This window comes from Manis javanica, chromosome 6 (assembly GCF_040802235.1).
Source record: "Manis javanica isolate MJ-LG chromosome 6, MJ_LKY, whole genome shotgun sequence".
Taxonomy (NCBI): Eukaryota; Metazoa; Chordata; class Mammalia; order Pholidota; family Manidae; genus Manis; species Manis javanica.
In genome coordinates, this window is record NC_133161.1 from 136,229,249 (window position 1) to 136,249,292 (window position 20,044).

At 35.2% G+C, this 20,044-nt stretch overlaps 1 protein-coding gene across 5 annotated transcripts in view; it reads left to right on the plus strand.

Moving 5' to 3' along the window:
• Positions 1-20,044, plus strand: part of ARHGAP32 (Rho GTPase activating protein 32) — a 279,471-nt gene that overhangs the window by 91,446 nt on the left and 167,981 nt on the right. For 4 of the 5 annotated variants that reach the window (XM_073239491.1, XM_073239489.1, XM_037000879.2 and 1 more), the window contains exon 2: positions 13,843-13,951. In XM_073239491.1, coding sequence (XP_073095592.1) covers positions 13,847-13,951 — 105 coding nt within the window. In that variant the 5' untranslated portion in view covers positions 13,843-13,846. Of the gene's footprint in view, positions 1-9,443; positions 9,511-13,842; positions 13,952-20,044 lie in introns of all 5 variants that reach the window. The other variant, XM_073239490.1, reaches the window with a different exon arrangement.

A 20,044-nucleotide genomic window follows, 5' to 3' on the forward strand; every position in this document is an offset into this window, starting at 1 on the left:
AGATCACATTATCAGTATATGGTAGCATTGAACCCAGGTATATCTGTCTGATATCACACCTTTAGTTTTATAAAGGAGACCTTAGTTTTATGAAAGACTTTTGATATATCTGCTGCCAGATGTTATTTTCTGGTAAGTCATAACTTTTAAGAGGCTGCAGCTGGTAACTCATTTCTGAAATTCCTTCTTTGAGGAGTTTTTGCACACCAGTTCTGTATAGATTATACAACCAGCATAAAAATGAAGTAATGCATACCATAATATGATCTTCTAAGGATATGATCCCTAGGACACCTAGGAATTATTACTAACGCACAATCCTGAAAGTTCCTAGTTGTTGGGCATTTGAGGGTACAAATGTTTATCATATAATCTTGTTTAGTCTTCTCTGATATCTCATTATTGGCAAATGCATAGCTTGGCAAGTATGGCACATAGTTTGAAACAGTTACAGAGATGATACAGTGTGTAACTGAACCACATTTTTAGAAAATGTGCCTTTAAAATCAGTATCTGGATGCCTAGTCTGTCAATCAGTCTTTGCTTGTATCTCCAGTATGACAATTGATTTTGAGTGGGAAGAGAAACTTCTGACTTCAGTGAAACTAATTATGATTTGGTGATCATCTTTTAGTTTTTTGGAAATGTCTTTATTAGTGATGGCATCATAGGACTAATAAAAGTTCATGCATTTCATTGGTTGGTTGGTTGGTTGTTTTATTTATTCTCTGCCTTGCAGTGATGCCATGAATTCAAAGATATCACAGCAATCCAAATAGGTAACAAGGTAACTTGGAATATGGTATTATATTTCTCTTATGTTCTTGTTTTTCTTACAGATCTAGGATGACTTATTATTTATTTATTTTTTTGGCATGGTGGAAGTAGAAGCTAGGCACTGTTAGCTAAGGCAGCACTAACTTCACAGTACATTTTTTTATTAATGTATCACTGATGCATAAACTTATGACGGTTTCACATGAGCAATTGTAGTTACTACATTCACGCATATTATCAAGTCCACCCCCATCCCATTGTAGTCACTGTCCATCAGCATAATAAGGTGCTGTAGAGTCACCACTTCTCTTCTCTGCTATACTGCCTTGCCCGTGACCCCCATACATTATGTGTGTTAATCATAAAGCCCTTTAATCCCGTTCTCCCTCCTTCCCCACCCAGTCTCCCCAATGCCTTTTCTTTGGTGACCACTAGTCCCTTCTTGGAGTCTGTGAGTCTGCTGCTATTTGTTCCTTCAGTTTTGATTTATTGTTCTACTCCATAAATGGGTGAAATCATTTGGTACATGTCTATCTCTATGGCTTATTTCACTGAGCATAATACCCTCTAGCTCCATCCATGTTGTTGCAAATGGTAAGATTTCTTTTCTTGTTATGGCTGAATAATATTGCATTGTGTATATGTACCACATTTTCTTTATCCATTCATCTATTGATGGACACTTATGTTGCTTCCATATCTTGGCTATTGTAAATAGTGCTGGGATAAAGATAAGGGTGCACATCTCATTGAATATGGGATCTTGTTTTCTTTGGGTAAATTTCTAGGAGTGGAATTCCTGGGTCAAATGGTATTTCTATTTTTAGTTTTTGAGGGACCTCCATATTGCTCCCCACAGTGGTTGAACTAATTTACATTCCCACCAACAGTGTAGGAGAGTTCCCCTTTCTCCGCATCCTAGCCAGCATTTGTTGTTTCTTGTCTTTTGGATTGTGGCCATCCTAACTGGTGTGAGGAGATATCTCATTGTAGTTTTAATTTGCATTTCCCTAATACTTAGCAATGTAGAGCATCTTTTCATGTGCCTGTTGGCCGTCTGAATTTCTTCTTTGGAGAAGGGTCTGTTCTTTGGAGCAGTGATCCTCCACCCATATCTTAATCGGCTTATTTGCTTTTTGGGTGTTGAGGCATGTGAGTTCTTTATGTATTTTGGATGTTAACCCCTTGTCAGAAATGTCATTTACGAATATATTCTCCCATACTGTAGGATGCCTTTTTGTTCTACTAATGGTGTCCTTTGCTGTACAAAGCTTTTTAGTTTGATGTAGTCCCACTTGTTCATTTTTGCTTTTGTTTCCCTTGTCTGAGGAGATGTGTTCAGGAAAAACGTGCTCATGTTTATATTCAAGAGATTTTTGCCTATGTTTTCCTCTAAGACTTTTATGGTTTCATGACTTACCTTAAGATCTTTTATCCATTTCGAGTTTGCTTTTGTGTATGGAATTAGACAGTAATCCAGTTTCATTCTCTTGCATGTAGCTGTCCAGTTTTGCCAACACCAGTTGTTGAAGAGGCTGTCATTTCTCCATTGTATAGCCATGGCTCCTTTATTGTATATTAATTGGCTCTATATGCTTGGGTTTGTATTTGGACTCTCTATTCTGTTCCATTGATCTATGGGTCTATTGTTGTGCCAGTAACAAATTGTCTTGATTACTGTGGCTTTGTAGTAGATATTGAAGTTGGGGAGTGTAATTCCCCCAGCTTTATTCTTCCTTCTCAGGATTGCTTTGGCTATTTGGTGTCTTCTTTGGTTCATATGAATTTTAGAACTATTTGTTCTAGTTTGTTGAAGAATGCTGTTGGTATTTTGATAGAGATTGCATTGAATCTGTAGATTGCTTAGGCAGGATGGCCATTTTGACAATATTAATTCTTCCTATCCATGAGCACGGGATGTATTTCCATTTATTGGTGTATTCTTTAATTTCTCTTATGAATGTCTTATAGTTTTCAGGGTATAGGTATTTCTTCTCCTTGGTTAGGTTTATTCCTAGGTATTTTATTCTTTTGGATGCAATTGTAAATGGAATTGTTTTCCTGATTTCTCTTTCTGCTAGTTCATCGTTAGTGTAGAGGAATGCAGAGACTTCTGTGTATTAATTTTATATCCTGCAACTTTGCTGAATTCAGATATTAGTTCTAGTAGGTTTGGGGTGGATTCTTTAGGGTTTTTAGGATGACTTATTTTAATGGCTAAATTAAAGCTCATAAAGCTATTTCATGATTCCCTGCTTTTAATACCATGACTGTCCTTTTGTCTTATGTAGAAATTCTTGATTTTGGGGATTCTCAATCAGTTTTTATAATCCTGGAAGGATAGAAAGGTAGCATTAAAATTAAGCATTGGCAGTTTACCAGCTTCATGCTCAGCCTATTTTATACTCTGTAACTCTTCATCGACATCTTGTCTAATATGTATGATACCAAAAAAGATGTGTATTTTGTAAAAAAAAAGACAATATTTATATTATTCTCTAAACTTGGATGTATTATCTTGAGTATAGTTTAGCCCCTAAAATATTCTCCCAACATTACATAAAACTTTTATTCAACATACTCTTATCAGTGTCACAAAAATAATAAATTTAGTTGCAATCAGCAGAGTCTGATGTGAACATCTCTTGGTCTCAGAAAACTTTATATAGTAATGGAGTTTAGCCTTTAGGCTGTCTTAGTATCTGTGAAATGATTCTGTCTTAACCATGAGGCATGCTAGTACAAGACTTTCTTGGTATTTCAGTAATTAAATTATTTGGGATGGAATCCAAGATGAGACTTTCTTGTATTTGGCTGTAAGTTTTTTGATGCTCAAAAAAGCCTTAGAGCACAAAAACTATATGAAACTATATAAAAGTTCCTGGTTATTAATTTGTATATTTAAAGTTAAAAATTTCAAAACTTGTTTTTCCTTAACCTTTGCATTCAATTTAAATATTAAACTCTCTTAAACAGTCAACTGCATGTTCAAACTTAGTAAATGAAAATCCCTGAAATTTTTAAAGCTCTATTTATAAATGTAGTCAATTCCCTTTTTAAAATAATGTATCAAGTGGGTAGCCTATTATATTATAGTAGTGAAATTATAATCAGAACAAGCAAAACCTTTCTAGATATTTAATTTTAGAAGTTTTGCTCTACTTGTACTTTCCATTAATGACTGGTTTCCTTTTCCATGCTCTCATATTCAGTTATGTATTTTTCTCTATTATTATTTGAAAGTCACATAATTTCTTCAACTTAGGTGTGCTGTTTTTTCCTACTATGGCTCTTTCTTTTCTTTTCAACCTCCCTTCCTTAATATCAGGTCTTTAGAATACTTTTACCTTCTGTTTCTCTCAGTGCCCTTCTCCGTGGATGTGACTTGTGGTACTCTTCTATTTATCACCATCCTATCCTGCTCCAATGTGATTTTTTTTGCTCAGATAGTATAATATTTTTTTGTCATCCATTTAGATAGAATTATATGTATCCTTGCTCAGTGCTTAATGCTGTTTCCTCTGCCTTGTATCATATCCCATCTTAATGTGTGCATACTGGTTCATTTGTTATTTGGCTGATATTTTGAGTATTTTGTTCAGCTAAGTTCCATGAGTGATGTACTCTGTGAGTCTAGATTAAATTCCATGAGTGATAATATTTTGCATATACTCAAATGCCAATTTTTTTCCTTTTCCTTTGTATGTAACTTGTTCTTTTTGTCTGAATGCTTATTAAGGTTAAGAGATAATTAGAAAGATATTCTTTTTTTATTCTTATGTGTATTTTGTCATCAGTTATTCAGCTTTGAGCTCAGTGACTTTCAATGTACAGATTTAAATGCTTATGTTAAGAAAAATTTCTTACTGTTGTCTGTTATTTATTACCTCTCTTCTGTCTCTAATAATTTTCTCCTTGTATAACCTATTTATTGCATATTAGGTCTCCTTAATTTAACTTGTCTTCCTTGATATATTTTCTTTACATTCTTATTTTTTTATTTGAGGTATTTCTTGTACTTGTTATTTGGGCCACTAATATCATCTTCTTAAAATATTCTTTAAATTCAACTTGAGTAGAAAAAAAATTTGTAAAGGTTCTGATTCATATATAGATATATATACTGGCACATATATCTATAAACTTAGATTATTATCTATCTTCTTTAGCTTTGCAGCTTTATTCATTCAATGTACAAGTTCTGTTCTGACTGAACAGAATTTATACTTTTAATTGTTAAGGCAAATGTCTGCCCTTCTTTGCCTCCTTCTCCACTATTTCCTTTAGTAATACCATGATGCATGTAGCTTCTGCCCTGCTCCTATAGGGGCAAACACCCACTTTAGAAACCCCAGTCCCTCTAATTGATTGTTAAATTTCTTTACAGAATAATTTTCCAGTTTTTATTAATTCCTTGGGGACAAATATCTTACATTGTGGAGGGAAGAGGGAATGTAGCCTCTGTTTTTATTTTTTGGTTTACCAGTCAGTGTGATCCCACTTGCTTTTTTGTCTTCCTCAAGTTTATTAAGATCTCTGGCCTGCTGACTCCATCTATACCATTCTGTTAAGAATTTATTTCCTTTTACTTAGCTTTCAGAGACTTTTTAGAGACTTGGAGGAGAGATGTTTCTCAACATATGATTTGAGAGTCCACTGGTGGTTTTTTTTATGGCTTTTGAGAGGAAACTCTAAAGGGACCATTCAGTGATGCAGAATCTTGGAGTCAGTTACCCAGTTTAGTGGGTCTCCAGAGATGTGAATGGCTTGTTTCAGTTTCTTCTTCAGGCTGGAAAGTAGGGTTTTCCAGGAGAAAATACCCTACCATATCCAGAGTGATTGAGATGTGTTAATGCATTTCAATTATCCTGTCTGTAAAACAGGGCTACTAACAGTGTATCAAACAGTAACTAGTTAGAAGATACAATGGAAGAAAAGGTGCCACTTTTAAGAGCAAGAGAAAAGATAAAATGCCCAGAAATAGACTTAATAGGGAGCTCTAAGTCCTATATGAGGAAAACATAAAACATTACTGAAGAACATAAAAGAAGTTTGGAACTAATGAAAAGACACACCTTCTTCATATCTGAGAATATTCAACATCATAAAGATGTCAGTTTATTATAAATTTAATGTGATAATAGGAATGCTTTTTAAAAACCTAGATACATTGATCTTGAAATAAATTTATCTTAGCTAAATAATCTAGCCAAGAAACATTTTGGGGAAAGAACAAGTATGGGTGGTGGATAGAGGACTACTGCAACCAATATTATACTGTAAAGTCTCAATAATTAAAACCTTATGGTCCTGCTACATGCATAGAAGGCTAAGGGGGTAGAAAGGAAAGCCTAGAAATATAGCCAAATAAATAGGAAAATTTAGATATGGTAAGGTTGGCTTCTGGAAAGCCAACGGAGATATTGTGTACTATTGAATAAATACTTTGGGGGAAACTAGATACATATCTGTGGAAAATGAAGATAATTGAACTGCTACCTCATACTAAGGATAAATTCCAAGTGATCAAAGATGTAAGTGAATTAAATGAAACCTTAAGAACAATACATAGGAAAATTTTAAAAAATTTGGATCAGGGAAGGCATTTTGAACTATGACTTAAAATGCAAAATTCATAAAAAAATGGTTGTGAAATGCAACTACATAAAATATAAAACATCTGTGTCATAAAAAGCAAAATAAGCAAGGACAAATGACAACCTGGGATAAGTACTTGGAACTCATATTTGAAGAACTAATCTCTTTGATATATTAAGAACTGAAAATAAGAAAAAGACCAAAACCCAATAAAAAATGGGCTAATTTATAAAAGAAATTTTTACAGTTGAGAATTTGTCTTTTGGATATATTTGTACATAATTAGAAATGACATATTTGCAAACTCATAGTAGCATTGTTTGTAATAGCAGAAGATTGGACTTCAAGAATCTATCAATAAGGGACTGGTTGAGTGAATTATGGAACATCTGTACAGTGGAATATTATACATTTGTAAGAACAGCAAGAAAAATCTCTGCATACTATGGGAAGTTCTCCAGGAAATATTACAAGACTACACAATAATACATAAACACGATACTTTTTATAAGAAGTGGCATGGTAATAGAAGAATAAACTTGCATTGTCTTACAAAAAGAATAAATAACATATTACACATTGCTTTTATACTTTGCGTGGATCAACTCTTTAATATCGATGAAATTTATATATATTAACATATACATATATTCATAAAGAAGTCTGGACGAATGAGGTTCACACAAGAATGAAATTTAATAGGTAGGAATTGAGCATATTGGAGACAGGTAAGGGAGGGAGATTTTTCATTATACCTTTTTAAACCTTTGTGGTTTTCACATGATAAGATTTTAGTATTTATTAAGAATTACAGTATATCAGGCATTTTCATTTGGAAATGACTACAACTCAATTCCACTGGCTTCAGCAGATCTCTTCTGTTTTTACTTCCAAAATAGGTGACTCCACTAGTATTAGAAGTTTGATTTCTTTATTTTTCTTAAAATTCTGGGAATACTGGATTTATGTAAGCACTAATAGTCTGTATAAACCAATGAGAACAGAGCTCCTGTATTGTAAGGGGCTTCATAATCTTAATCTATTAATATTCTCTGAAGGTCGGGAAATATGTTGCTATAAAAATATATACATATGTGACAGGTAATGACTTTAATCAATTATAGACATACAGACACCTTGTAGCTTCAGTTTTACAGCTTTAGTCATGGGTAAAATAAACAGAACACCAAACTCACCACTTCAGATATTTCTCAAAGAGCTGTTCTTCTCTGCAGTGGAATTGAGACATATTCTTTCACAAAAAGACATGAATTGACCAGGAAACCAAATTCTCTGTTGTCTCTGATAGTCAATAGATTTTTACTTCTGTCTGTCAAAATATCACCAGGTGGTCAGACCATAAAAAAGATTTCCAACTCTCATTTCCTTTACCAGTGGGAAATGACTTACTGGCCATGAGTGTCACAGAACAAAACCAAACTTGGCGAAGATTTTGGTCTTTTTAAAACTAAGATCTCAGGTAAAATGTTGAAAAGAATTCTTGTCTTGTTCGTAATGTTGTTGATCTTGCTTGTCCTTGGGAAAGCTTTAGTATTACACCAGTAAGTATGACGTTCCTGTGTCTCCACATGCTTTGCTAACTAGTCCAGTCACTTTTAAAATGGTCAATAATATTACTGGATTAAAGTTTACCATCTTGATAACTTATTTCTAAATTTTCCTTGTTTATTTTTTGTGCCTTCATTCTTCCTTTCCTGCTTTCTTTTGGAATAATGATGTTTTATTTTTGTAAATTTTCTCCTCTACTGGCTTTTTAGTTATACGTTTGTTTATTTTTTTAGTGGTTGCCATAGAGATTTCAACATATATCTTTGGCTTACTGCATTCTTCTCTAAAATAGGAATTATTTCACCCCTGACCAATAGAGAACTCGTAAATGTGTGACTGCATGTAACCCTCCTGTCCTTTGTGCTTTTTTATGTCTATTATAAACCTCATAGAAAATTGTTTTTCTTACATCAATATTTATTCATGTTTTCCCACATTTTACCCTTTATTGTGCACTTATGAATTTCTGGAATCAGTTCCTTTAGTTGAAAGAATTCTGTTTCTTTTATTGCAGGTCTTCTGGTGGTAAATTCTTTCATCTTTTTGTTTGGAAATAATTTATTTCACCTGATTTTTTTAATGGATGATTTTATAAGGTAGATTATTCTAGGTTGGCAATATTTTTCCCTTTTATTATGCTGAAGATGTACTCCATTATTTTTTCATTCCATTGAAATGTCCTCTCACCTTGTTGTTATTGTTGTTATGAGGTGAAGTCAACTCATTTTTAATTCTTTTGGCTGCCCTTAAGAGTTTCTCTTAGTGTTAGTTTTTTTTTTTTAGCAATTTGAGGAGTAAAATATACTTAGGTGTTTTTTTTTTTAATCCTGATTGACATTTGTGGGACTTCTTGAATCCATTGTTTGATGACCTTCATCAGTTTTGAAAACTTTAGCCATTATTTTTCAAATACTGCTTATATCCCTTTCTCTCTTTTATCATCTCTCTTATCTCTAAGTTGCTAATTTAGACATATTTGAGACCTTTTTACCAAGTCTCATGTTTTATGCCATTTTGTATATTCCTATCCTTTTTTTCTCTGTGTGCTTCAATTTGGATGGTTTCTTCTGACCTATTTTCCAGTTCACTGATGCTCCCTTTAGCCATGTCCTTTGTTCTGTTAAACCCATCTAATGAGTTTTAAGTTTCAGATACTGTATTTTTTAATTTTCAAGCAAGCTCTTGGTTGTTTTTCATAGATTCCAGTTTTGTCTTGAAATTCTTCATCTTTCCATATAATTTTATTTCATTTTATTGAACATATTAATCATAAATCTCTTTAGCAACTTAATAAAAATTTAGTTTGATTCTTAATCAACTTGTGTATCTTTCCTTCCCCTGCTTTGCTGTAGGTAAGTAATTGCTTGTGATCAAGCTCGTCTTGGAGATTTCTGTCTTTTCTTACAGTTTAGGCTTGTTAGTTGTCCTGAGACCTCAGTTTTCTGATGGATTCAAGAAAAGTTTCGATTTCATAATTATCTGTGTTTTCTTCTTGTTAGGCTGGGAATGATGCTTTTTACAGCTTCCTACAACATAAGCAGGAGCCAGAAGTCCATTATAGCCATGGTAAAGTCTTTTTCTGATAATTCTAACATCTGAATCAAATGTGAGTCTATGTTTTGACTATTTTCCTCAATTTTTATTCATTTGTTCCTGTTTTCTTTTTAATTTCAAATACTTTTTTTAGCATTCCTTGTGATGTTTATTGGATACCTGTCAATGGATGAAAAATTTGCATAGGGCCTCTAAATGTTACTTTCCTCTAAAGAGAGTTAATTTTTCTTTTGTCAGTTCTTACCTCATTAAGGCTTGGTTTTAAGCTTTGGTAGAGGTTGTCTATTGCTATTTTGTCTTTACTTCCAAGATGTGGCTTTTTTGTCTTCACTCCCAAGGTGTGGCTTTTTTGGAGTCTTGATTGAGAGCCCACGGTTTCTTTTCCTTTTAATCAGTGCTCCTCCACCTTGTCAGTGCTTGCTTGCCCTCCTCTTCTACTCAGCATGGTCTGCTGAAGTATCTGCTTGGCTCCTTAGTTGTCCGTCAACTGGTTGTTTTTTTATTTTTATTTATTTTTATTTTATTTTGTTGTCATTATTCTACAATTACATAAAGAACATTATGTTTACTAGGGTCCCCCCTTCACCAAGTCCCCCCCACAAACCCCATTACAGTCACTGTCCATCAGCGTAGTAAGATGCTATAGAATCACTACTTGTCTTCTCTGTGTTGCACAGCCCTCCCCATGCCCCCCCCACATTATACATGCTAATCATAATACCCCCTTTCTTTTTCCCCACCCTTATCTCTCCCTTCCCTCCCATTCTCCCCAGTCCCTTTCCCTTTGGTAACTGTTAGTCCATTCTTAGGTTCTGTGATTCTGCTGCTGTTTTGTTCCTTTAGTCTTTCTTTGTTCCTATACTCCACATATGAGTGAAATCATTCGGTGTTTGTCTTTCTCCGCCTGGCTTATTTATATCCTCTAGCTCCATCCATGTTGTTGCAAATAGTAGGATATGTTTTCTTCTTATGGCTGAATAGAATTCCATTGTGTATATGTACCACATCTTCTTTATCCATTCATCTACTGATGGACACTTAGGTTGCTTCCATTTCTTGGCTATTGTAAATAGTGGCTTTTGGATGTAGAGTTGTATAGATGTCTATTAGGTCCATCTGTTCTAGTATGTTGTTCAGTGCCTCTGTGTCCTTACTTATTTTCTGTCCGGTGGATCTATCCTTTGGAGTGAGTGGCATGTTGAAGTCTCCTAAAATGAATGCATTGCATTCTCTTTCCTCCTTTAGTTCTGTTAGTTTTTGTTTCACATACGTTGGTGCTCCTGTGTTGGGTGCATATGTATTTATAATGGTTATATCCTCTTGTTGGACTGAGCCCTTTCTCATTATGTAATGTCCTTCTTTATCTTTTGTTACTTTCTTTGTTTTGAGGTCTATTTTGTCTGATACTACTGCAACACCTGCGTTTTTCTCCCTGTTTGCATGAAATATCTTTTTCCATCCCTTGGCTTTTAGTCTGTGTATGTCTTTGGGTTTGAGGTGAGTCTCTTGTAAGCAGCATGTGGATGGGTCTTGCTTTTTTATCCATTCTATTACTTTGTGTCTTTTGATTGGTGCATTCAGTCCATTTACATTTAGGGTGATTATTGAAAGATATGTACTTATTGCCATTGCAGGCTTTAGATTCATGGCTACCAAAGGTTCAAGGTTATCTTCTTTAGTATCTTACTGTCTAACTTAACTCACTTATTGAGCTATTTTAAACACTGTCTGGTGATTCTTTATTTTTCTCCCTTCTTATTCCTCCTCCGCTGTTCTTTATATGTTGGTTGTTTTATTCTGTGCTCTTTTGTGTTTCCTTTAACTGCTTTTGTGGGTAGTTGATTTTATTTTTTGCCTTTGGTTAGTATTTGGTTGGTTTGCTTTCTTTGCTGTGATTTTAGTTTCTCTGGTTTCTATTTAGTCTTAGGAGTTCTCCCATCTAGAGCAGTCTCTTAAAATACCCTGTAGAGGTGGTTTGTGGGAGGCAAATTCCATCAACTTTTGCTTGTCTGGAAATTGTTTAATCCCTCCTTCATATTTAAATGATAATTGTGCTGGATACAGTATTCTTGGTTCAAGGCCCTTCTGTTTCATGGCATTAAATATATCATGCCATTCTCTTCTGGCCTGTAATGTTTCTGTTGAGAAGTCTGATGATAGCCTGATGGGTTTTCCTTTGTAGGTGACCTTTTTCCTCTCTCTAGCTGCCTTTAAAACTCTGTCCTTGTCCTTGATCTTTGTCATTTTAATTATTATGTGTCTTGGTGTTCTCCTCCTTGGGTCCCTTCTGTTGGGGGTTCTGTGCACTTCCATGGTCTGATTGATTATTTCCTCTCCCAGTTTGGGGAATTTTTCAGCAATTATTTCTTCAAATACACTTTCTATCCCTTTTTCTCTCTCTTCTTCTGGTACCCCTATAATGTGGATATTGTTCCTTTGGATTGGTCACACAGTTCTCTTCATATTGTTTCATTCCTAGAGATCCTTTTATCTCTCTCTGCATCAGCTTCTATGTGTTCCTGTTCTCTGGTTTCTATTCCATCAGTGGCCTCTTGCATCTTATCCATTCTGCTTATAAATCCTTCCAGAGATTGTTTCATTTCTGTAATCTTCTTCCGGACATCATCCCTTAGTTCTTGCATATTTCTCTGCAGCTCCATCAGCATGGTTATGAGCTTTATTTTTAATTCTTTTTCAGGGAGATTGGTTAGGTCTATCCCCTTCTCAGGGTTTGCCTCTGTGATCTTGATCTGTATCAAATTCTTCTGCCTTTTCATGGCAATAGAGGTATTTGTGGGGAGCTGGCGGTGTGTTGGCTAAGAGAAAGTCCCTTCTTGCTGGTTTTTGGCCTTCCTCTCGTGGGAGAACAGTGATCCCTAGAGGCTTGTGCTGGGCAGCTGCATGCAGATGGGCTTTCTAATTCTTGCCTGGCCGCAGTGGAGCTCCGCGGTTGCTGTGGGCATGGCCAGCCTCAGGCTGCTTCTCCAATATGGTGGAGCCACGTCGGAGGGGGAACAGGCGGGAGGCCGTTTATCTCCAGGAGGGGCCTCCAAGCTGCGCTGCCACCCAGGGGGTTAGGGTGCCCAGAGTTCCCTGGGATTCCCAGCTGCTGGGCTATGTGTCCCGGGACGCTTCCGTCCAGCCGTGGGGTCCCTGTCCCTTTAAGACTTTCAAAATACACTCACTTTTCTTTGCCCCAGGGGCGCTGGCTGCAGGGACCCACTCACAGGTCTTACTGTCCTGTTTCCTTAGTTTCCAGCGCCCCACGCACGCAGTGTGTCTGCGCTCTGGTGCGGATGGCTAGGGCTGGGTATTTAGCAGTCCTGGGTTCCCTCTCCCTCCCTGCTCCAATTCCTCTCCTCCCGCCGGGACCTGGGGTGAGGAGCGCTCAGGTCCCACCTGGCCGCGGCTTCTGTTTTACCCCCTTCACGATGCACTGGGTTCTCGCAGGTGTGTATGTACTCTGGCTGTTGTCCTGTGTCTTCTGGTCTCTCTTTTAGGAATAGTTGTATTTGTAAAAATATATGGTTTTGGGAGGAGATTTCTGCTGCTCTACTCACGCTGCCATCTTCGTTCTCCTCCCATCAACTGGTTTTTCATAGGTCTCTTGGCATCTTGTTCTACATACTTGTAAGCTTAGGAATCAGTTAACAATTTGAGGGGAATTTCTATATTTGGGCCAGGTCTTTTGAGGGGTCATTTTTCACCCTGAAGCTCCATCTGCTTTGCAGCCCCCATCTCCAACCTCTACCTTCTCAGCACAGTTAGAATATAATAGTATGGCTGGACTCTATTTCCCATCATAATTTGGGAAATTTCTTATACAAAAAGTATGATTACCTGTGGAATTTGCTTCATGGGCTTTCCTTCTCTTGAGAAACTTAGCCCCAGAGTCCTGCCTGTGTTGATTGCTTTCCTGTGCCTCAAACAAGCAGTTTTACATGTTTTGTCTAGCATTCATAGTAGTTCTTCTCTACAGTGCTAGTTCAATACACCATGCTCCATAAATTTGAACCAGAAGTATCATGTCTTTAATTTCATCCTGGAATTTTTCTAATGTCTAGTGTTCAACAGATAAAACCAGCCCTTATGTAATAATTGCCACAGACCATAAAGTTTAACTAGTTACAAACCTTATTTTTATTTCCTGAAATAAAACCAGGTGTTCCCTGGATTACCAAAGAAGATCTCAAAACCAGAGTAGAAATGTTGGATCAATACTTGCCACTAAAGCTCTTAAAACTTCAAATCTGACATAATTTTCCATTCTTTGAATTGTGGTCATTGAAAAACTTTCATAGAAATGGGAATTCTTATCACAGTCTCTCATGTTTTGATCTTTAGGAAGATGAAGTCCTCAGTACATTCTGAAGAGGATGATTTTGTTCCAGAACTACATAGAAATGTTCACCCTCGAGAGCGACCTGATTGGGAAGAAACACTTAGTGCAATGGTAAATCAGTTTTATGTATATGTATATATGTTTATTTTACTTACATAAGGAAAAGGAACCAAACAATCATTACTCACAGAAAAATTTTTTTGTTGTGTAGTCAATTTATTCTGGAATATTGGTGGAAAAAATAATTTATTTCAGGCAGTGTTTTAAACTCTGTGGGCTGACCCCTGAACAAAACACACCAATTTCCTGCCTTCATGGAGCTCATTTTTTAATGGGTTAGGAGGAGAAGCAAATAATTAAATACATGTCAAGTGGTGGTGAATGCTACTGTGGAAAATTAATGCAGAATAGTGTAATTACAGAGTGGTAAGACAGGGTATGAAGAGATAATTGTTGGTTATATTGGATGGTCATAGATGACCCCTGGGAGAAGGTGAGGTTTGAGCAGATGCTAGAGGGAGCGAGTAGTGTGTTTATCTGAGAACAGATCATTTTCGGCATTGGAAAAACAAGTTAAGGCTGTAGCATAGGATTAAAAAGCAAGCTGGAAGAAACACAAGTAGGACATGTGGCTGAAACTGAATAAACCAGGGGAAAGTAGAAGGAGATGTCAGAGAGTGGTTTGGGTAGATAGAGAGCAGATCATGTAGTTTCTTGCAGTCCATTATAAGGACTTTGGATTTTTATGCTGAGTGAGATGGGAAGCTATTGGAGGACTTTTGGCAAGAAGTGATATGTTCTGGCTTAATATTTTAAAGGAAGTTTCTGGCTAAAGTAGGCAAAATAGGAAATAAGGAAACTAATAGGTGAATGAATAGTGATGGTAGCTTGAATCAGTATGATAGATTTGGTGAAAAATGGTTAGATTCTGTATATAGTTTTTTATAAAGCCAACCATTTTTGCTGATGAATGGGATACAGAGAGTAAGATAAAGAGATGTCAAGGATGACTTTAAGTCTTTTGGCTTGATCAACCTGAAGAATGTAGTTTACATTTACTGAGATGGTGGAAAAGCTGTTTTTGTTGGGGTTATGTGGAAAAATGCTGTGTGGTATAGTTTTCCACATTATGTTTGACTCAGGCATGTTAATAAGAACAGTGAAATTTCTCTTTGTGGAGAAAAACATTTTACTTAATTATAGTTAAAAGTTAGTGTTTCTTATCAAAATTAAATGCAGATGTTCATCTGTCATTGCTGATTTGTAATGAGATTTTACATATTTCATTTTTGAAAATGCTGTTATACTCAGATTGGTATTGCCAAATACATCAACTCATGAGCGTATGATTTTAATTGGGCATATTCATCACTTGCAAGGCATTTATAGAATTCTATTATATTCTTCTCTTGATATTTGCCTTTTAGTATAACATTCCTTTGCAGACTTCCAATTGAGGGTTAGGTGAAAGCTTTTCAATTACACAGCTTAATGGATTTTGCAATATGGAAATTTATTTTGTGTTTGTATTGTGGTCTGAAAAACCCTTCTGGAACTGTAGTTTGAGCCAAAAAATATATTCAATGCAAATTTGTGTAGTAATGGAGATCTCCCTTTTTTTTTAAATATTTGATAGTTTGGAAGTATGTATAGCAGCTTGTGATTATTTGTGATTCTAACAGTTATCATCGCATTGTAAGTTCTCATATAAGCTATCCTGCTTTGTAGTTTTAGGTTAAGTTCATTAAGAAATAGCATCAAATCTGTAGCAAAAACTAGTTATGAAAGCCATATAGTGTTCAATACACAGCTTGAAAATATGTCCAACACTAAGTCCTTTTCTGCTCCACATGTATTTTTTAATAAAATCAGTTATAATGTATCTTAGTAGATTCCACTTCAGGTTGTACTGAATTAATGTATGCCTGATTTATTTGAAATATTATCACCTGTAGTCGTCCCATGTAGACGTTCATAGAGACCAATTCTTTAGCCACTTTAAATTCAGCATTGACTTCTCAACAACAATTGAGCCATTTTGGTTACATTTGTTGACTCATCTAGCCAAGAGTCAAGGAAAACCACTTGAAATCATTTGCCTTGTTTTTTCAATTGGCTGTTGATTTTGCTCCCAATGACCTGACCTCTTCAACTGTTCTCACCAAAAGGTTAATAAAGCTTCAATCAACAGTTTGTTTTCTCAGGACACATTTCTTTGGCTTTCTTAAACTTTCCAGATAAGAGAATGGTTTTATTTTAGTTATCAGAGTATACTGTTCATACCTCTGTCACAAATCTCATTCTAGTTGGTAATGAATGTATCTCCCTTACTATATTGTGAGCTCTATGAGGAAACTTAGGGATCATCTTGTATTCATTTTATTGGAGGATAAAGTTTAAAAGAGGATATAATCATGATTCATACAAATATAAAATGAACATATGCTAGAAATACTTAACTCATTACCTAATGAAGGAAAGAGTCATGTGTTACAAATAATTCAAAGGAGAATTCAAAGTGCCTTACTTTTATAGATCAGTAATGCGAAAATGGATATAAAGGGATGCAAAACTGGCAAGACTGTTCTGTTCCTCTGGACACAGTTTACATTTCCATGGACAGTAACTATTTGTACCATCAGTTTTCTATAAGTTAACTTCTCTGCAAAGATGTAAAATAGTCTAGTCAAAGACAAACAAGTCTCACTCCCCAATCAAACCAAATAATCCCTGGGGGGTAACAGCATTCCAGTGGAAGTATATTCAGTAACTTCTTCTGCCCATTTTTAAGTTTTTATAATTTTCCCCAACAATTTTTATAATCTTGGCAAAATCTACATTGAGTTTATTAAATGGGAACAAAGGTGGTATTGTTGTGTGGTGGTTTGTGTTAAAATGTCATATGCTGTATACATAGAAAGTCACTGAATTCTCTTTTCTGGAGTGAACATTTATTTGTCTATGGATATTGCCATTTATATCATGTATTTTAGCACCTTTTTATATATAAACCAATGCAGTATTATTAACTATAGTCACCATGTGGTATATTACATCCCCATGACTTAATTATTTTATACTTGGAAATTTGTACATTTTGACCACCTTCACCCATTTTGTCCACCCCCAGCTCCCCAACTCTGGCAACCACTGATCTGTTTTTTATATCTGTGAACTCAGTTTTTTTTTCTTTTAAGATATTGGTACTCTTTAATTTCTTTATATGTAACCTTCTTGAGAGCAGGTGCTATAATTCTATTAAAAAAATTATCACTCACAAGTAGTAAGTAAATTACTATGTTGCAAAAGTGTACAGTGAATGATAAAAAGGATATCAATGAGACGAGCTACCATTTTATTATACTTCTGCTAGAAAATCATATTGATTTTAGTGAGGAAGCAAGGGTAAAGTTAAGAGAAACCTTTACAAAATGTTTCTCAAAAACAATTCCATTTAGTTAATTTTTGAGTTGCTGTAGAAATAAAAGGGCTTCGATATTGAACTTTTATTGCTTTGTGTGATACAGTCAGAATATTGGTTCTTTTTTGTATAAAGAAAGCAGAAATTTCTGAATTGTCAAGAATTTAAAATTTTAATAGTCATTTTTAATTGAGATGTAATTGATATATAACATGCTGGTTTCATGTGTATGATATAATGGTTCAATATTTATGTATACTGTGACATGATCAACCATAATAAGTCTAGTTAACATCCCTTACTACACACAGTTACAGATTTTTTTCTTGTGAGGAGAACTTAAAATTTACTCTCTAAACAACTTTCAAATCAATGCAGTATTATTAACTATTGTCACCATGTGGTGTATTACATCCCCGTGACTTAATTATTTTATACTTGAAAATTTGTACCTTTTAACCACCTTTACCCATTTTGTCCACCCCCAACTCCCCAACTCTGGCAACCACTAATCTGTTTTTTATATCTATGAACTCAATTTTTTTTTCCTTTTAAGATTTTGCATGTAAATGAGATCACATGGTATTTGTTTCTCTCTGCCTGACTTATTTCACTTAGCATATTCCCCTCGAGGTCTGTTCACATTGTCACAAATGGCAAGATTTCCTTCTTTTTAGTGGCTGGAGAAACATTGCAGTGTGTGTGTGTGTACACTACATTTTCTTTATCCATTCATCCAGTGAAGGACACTTAGGTTGCTTCCATGTCTTGCTATTGTTGGATAATGCTGCAGTGAATATGGGGGTGCAGATACTTTTTCAAGTTAATGTTTTTGTTTCCTATTGATAAATACCCATAAGTGGAATTACTGGGTATTTCTATTTTTAATGTTTTGAGGATCCTGTATACTACTTGCCACAGTGGCTGCAGCAATTTATACTCCCGCCAACAGTGCACAAGAATTCCCTTTTTCCACATCCTTGTCAACACTTGTTATTTCTTATCTTTTTTATAATAGCCATTCTGACAGGTGTGAGGTGATATCACTGTGGTTTTGATATCCATTTCCCTGATGATTAGTGGTGTTAAGCAACTTTTCATGTTCCTGTTGGCCATCTATATACTTCTTTGGAAAAAAAAATCTGTTCAAATCCTCTGCCAAGTTTTAATTAGATTGTTTATTTTTTTGCTGTTGAGTTGTATGAGTTAATATATTTTGGATATTAATACCTTACTAGATACATGATATGCAAATATTTTCTATTTAATAGGTTACCTTTTCATTTTGTTGATGGTTTCATTTTCTGGGCAGAAACTTTTTGGTTTGATGTAGTCTCACTTACTTATTTTTGTTTCTGGTGACTTTGCAATCCAAAAAGTCATCACCAGGACTGATGGCAAGCAGCTTACCCTCCTGTATTTTCTTTTAGGCAGAGTTTTATGGTTTTAGGGATGTTCAAGTAAGAATTCACCAGTGAAGATACCTGGTCCTGAACTTTTTTTAGGGAGGTTTCTTGATTACTGGTTCAATCCCCTTAGTAGTAATTGATCTGTTCTAAATAATCATTTTTAAATCAAAACATCACCAATAACCTTTAAGTAGGATCTATCCTGTGACTTACGGTTTACGATTTATTTACTACTCTTTTTGAATTTGTAATAACTGAGTATTTTAAGAGATCTAATAAAAAGCTATGGAGTTTTTCTAAATTTCTAAGAGTGAAATAATTTGCAGTTACTTAACAGTTAAATCATTTAGTAAATACATTTTAGGATCCTAGAAAAATAAGATAAAACTTTAGGGGGAAAAAAGGGGGGGAGAGAGTGAATCTTTCTTCCTCTTGTTTTGAGTATTTTAACTAAAACCACCTTCATCATCCTACTTCTTAGTGTTTCTTCATTCATTTTATTTTGTGTTCACCATCTTGGTATTCTCAGAACGGATCTTGTTAATTCTTGAGTTTTTTGTTAGGGACAGTTTTCTTTTCTATCATTAAAATTAATGTGTTCAATGTTCAGGGCCAAAGTAGGTCACTTGTAGCAAATGAAGTTGTTATTGACAAAACCAGTGTTCTTGGCTGAAAATGCTCATATATGCTAATGACCTGAGTCATACAATTAAAACAAGTTATAAAAAATTTTGATCTTTCAAAATATCAAAAATTTTAAAGAGGAAGATAAAAAGTTGATGCTCACATTGTCAGTACTGCATGTGTGCCCATGTGCATGCTCTCCTCCTCCCTCTGTCTCTCTCCTAAAAAAATGTGTGTGCTCATGCGTGCACTCTCTGTCATATGCACACTCACAGTTACACTCACTCACTCCTGAAGGGTTGGCTCTTTTCCTCTGTCTCACTTCTTCCCACTTGCGAAACATAGGCATTTGCAGGGGTCTGGACTTTGTCTCGTTGTGCTTGTTCCTCCCAGTTCTTTACTGTTCCTGTAGATTAACTCCATCTCTATGCAGATGTTTTACTTCCATGTACATATCTGTACCTTTTAAGAATTCATTCCACACATGAGTTTCTGTAGAAACTGTGGTGCTACACATTTTCACCAAATCTCATGTTTCCTGCTCCCTGAAAAGAGTTTCTTCTTTTTAACATTACAGTTAATGTAAATTTATAACTTTATTTCAGTCACCCAGGTCAAAACCTTGCTTTTGTTATAAATGAAATGGTTTCATTTTCCTTAAAAGTCAGAATCGTTCCTTCCTTGATCACTTTGCCTCCTTACTATTTCTTTGCTATGCCAAGCATTCTCTCACTGCAGTGCCCTCATGTT